Genomic DNA, 3206 nt, shown 5'->3' with positions numbered 1-3206 from the left:
TGAAGAAGTTATCCTCCTCCCTCCAGAAAGACCTCAGTGGATCTCTCCTACCTGCACTCACCTATCATCATCCCACCTACCTTCCCTAGCCCAACACCCTCCTCTCTATTTATTTCAGAGCTGCCTTCCCCCTCACCCATTTCTGAAGAAGGGTCCCAACCCGAAACGTCAGCTTTCCTGCTCCTCTGATACTGCCTGGCTTGCTGCGTTCCTCCAGCTCCACACCTTGTTATCTCAGACTCTAGCATCGGCAATTCTTACTATCTCATAGTAGAAAAACCTTACAGGTTTAAGACAGAAAGGGAAAAGTTGGCAACAATGGGGAATATAAGATGTGAGGGGCGTTTTTTATACAGAGGGTGGTAAGTGCCTGAAAGTGCTGCCAGAGGGAGTGGTAGAAGCTGTTAAAATCACAATGTTTAAGAGGCACAGAGATACATAAATAGGCAGGAAATAGAGGGAAACAGGCACTATAGAGGGACAAGTTTTTTTAGTTTGGAAAGGCGTCATGTGTTGGCGCAGACTTGGTGGGCCGAAGGACTTGTTTGTGATGTACTGTTCTTTGTTATGCCCATTCTCGAATTGTGACAATTCCTTTAGTTAATTACAAATGTAGGACAGTTGCATTTCTATTGATGCTTCCACTATGGGTGAACATCTTAATGTCTTTTTCTTATGCCTTTCCAAGTTCCCAACAGATGATTTTCTTTTTCATTTGCCCACAGAATGTAGCTGGGCCACCTCTAGCTTCCCTTGAGAAGGTGGTGGCGAGCTGCTTTCTTGAACCGCACTGAAGGACTGACAATATATTTCCAAGTCAGGATGGTGGAGTGGTTAGAGGGGAATTTGCAGGTGGTAGTGGTCCTATATATCTGCTGCCCTAGTCCTTTTGAGGTGGAGGCAGTTGTGGATTAGGAAGGGGCTGTCTAAGAAGTCTTAGTGGATTTCTGCAATGCATCTTGTAGATGATGCACACTGCTACTACTGAACGTTGGTGGTGGAGGAAATACCTGGTATTCCCATGGGGATCTCGCCACTAACCCCACCCCCAAAGATCTAGTAACTTTCCTCAAAGGCATGTAAACAACACTGTAGAATACAGAAAAATCCAGTCTGGGGTTGTCGGGTTCCACTCCGCCAACCACCAAATCCAATGCATCATCCTCAGCCACTTTCTCCACCTGCAATCAGACCTCACCACCAAACAGATATTCCCCTCCCCACCCATATCTTGGGCCGCGCTCTCCACGACTCCCTTTTCCACTCCGCACTCCCCATCAACCCCAACACATCCGGCACCTTTCCCTGCAACTGCAAGAAGTGCCACATCTGCCCCTACATCTGTCCTCTTGTCTCCATCCAAGGCCCCAATATATTATTCCATATCTGACAGGGATTCACCTGTATATCTTCTAACCTGGTCTACTGCATCCGTTTCTCCCAACATAGTCTCCTCTACATCAGAGAAACCAAGTGCAGACTCGGTGATCGATTCGCAGAGCATTTGCACTCTGTACACTCCAATCAACACCACCTTCTGGTTGCCAGCCATTTCAACTCCCCTTCCCACTACCTGGGTGAAATGTCCATCTTGGGCCTGCTCCACACCACAATGACACCACACGAAAATTGGAGGAACAACACCTCATATTCTGCCTCAGGAACCTACAGCCCAATGGCCTCAACATAGAATTCACCAGTTTTAAAATCTCCTCATCCCATGACCAACCCTCCCTCTCATCCCTACCTCTTTGACCTGACACAACCTGCCTATCTTCTCTCCTATTATCCGCCCCTCCCACCTCACTGACCAATCCCCACCACTCCCTACCTGCACTCACCTATCACCATCCTACTTACCATCCCCAGCCCCACCCCTCCTCTATTTATTTCTGCGCTCCCGTCTCTCGCTTCCCCCCCTCCCATTTCTGATGAAGGGTCTAGGCATAGGAAAGTGGACTCTCGAGTTCCTGTAATGCTGCCTGACAATTTATGTTGTTGTTATTATTGCTTTTTCCCTCAGACTTTTGCAGCTCTTTTGCAACATGGTTCTTGAGTGGGTTTTCCTTTTCTCGCTACTTTACCTTTCAACGCATAGTGCATACCCCCGATACCGCTGTACAGCTCCAACACCCTCAGCTGGGCCTGAGCCGCCTCCATCATAGCAACCGCGCCGTCTCCAAGATAGAGTCCGCGCCCTCTTTCTTCCGCCGCTGCGCGTGACCCAGGAGCACAGTTCCTACTACTTGGGGCCCCCTGAGAGCTGTATCTCACTGTCCGCCCGGCGCATAACTACCTCGGTCACGGGAAAGTAACATCTCTGCAATCTAATGTTAAATATACACAAATATATGAATGTGTTAGTAACAACTGAGATTTCATTTATAAAACGAAAGACTCACTGATCACGTATAAACGTATGGAGTCGTATTTAGTTTTGATGGGAACTTTTTTTTCGGAGGGGTGTAAGAAGGTGGCCCAGGCACCATGCGGCAAGAGCAGATTCGAGGCATAGGATCCCCGTAGTGTAGGAGCGGCCCATTGAGTTCACGCCCCATCACCGTGCATTTTCCTTGGCCAGTCTACTTAACCTGCACATCTTTGGACTGTGGGAGGAAACCAGAGCAAACCCACACAGACACAGGGAGAACGTGCAAACTCCACATACACACACACACCACTCACCTAAGGGTGGAATCAAATCCAGGACCCTGGTGCTGTGAGGCAGCAACACTAACCGCTGAGCCACCATGTTGCCCTAGTACAGAGTTGGTGTATAGCATATTTTCCAAATGTTGGGTTCAATTAAATGTTAAAACATTTGGCAGCAAATTGAGTTCTAGCAGATAAAGCAATTTCTTATGTGAAAGACTTCATCAGGGGTTTGGAATATTTATTTCACGTTTTCATCTTGCTTGGTACTGCATATTGTAAAGTTTCTTTCCATAGTCTTCCACTGGGAAATTTTCAGAGGGGGTATGTGCACAGTGAGCAAAGTCGATGGTCACCAGAAAAGATCAAAAGGGTTTCCTTAAAATCCCATGGGATTGTCCAGTTCTTTACTTGGGGAAAGGATCTAGCAAAGGAGGAACTTTGGGGAAAGTGTATGGAGCTGTTATGAACTCTGAGTTCAATCCCTTTTGAGGTAATGTTACTGTTTAGATATTTTTAATAATTAATTTAGGTTTTTCTTTGGTTCTGGAAAC

General features: G+C 47.0%; 1 protein-coding gene across 4 annotated transcripts in view; it reads right to left on the bottom strand.

The window, feature by feature from the left end:
* The window catches only part of trdmt1 (tRNA aspartic acid methyltransferase 1), a 67221-nt gene extending 64715 nt beyond the window's left edge, over positions 1 to 2506 (bottom strand). The window contains exon 1 of one of the 4 annotated variants that reach the window (XR_007264616.1): positions 2085 to 2249. Coding sequence is in view for 2 of the 4 variants with exons in the window: in XM_048611071.1 (XP_048467028.1) it covers positions 2085 to 2163 (79 nt within the window). In the remaining 2 variants the exon portion in view is untranslated. Of the gene's footprint in view, positions 1 to 2084; positions 2252 to 2402 lie in introns of those variants that run through there. The other 3 variants (XM_048611094.1, XM_048611071.1, XM_020529552.2) reach the window with 3 other exon arrangements.
* Between the last annotated feature and the right edge of the window lie 700 nt (positions 2507 to 3206).

This window comes from Rhincodon typus, chromosome 2 (assembly GCF_021869965.1).
Source record: "Rhincodon typus isolate 14 chromosome 2, sRhiTyp1.1, whole genome shotgun sequence".
NCBI lineage: Eukaryota > Metazoa > Chordata > Chondrichthyes > Orectolobiformes > Rhincodontidae > Rhincodon > Rhincodon typus.
Note: the sequence above shows the minus strand (reverse complement) of the source record. Positions and strands in the feature narration are given on the sequence as shown.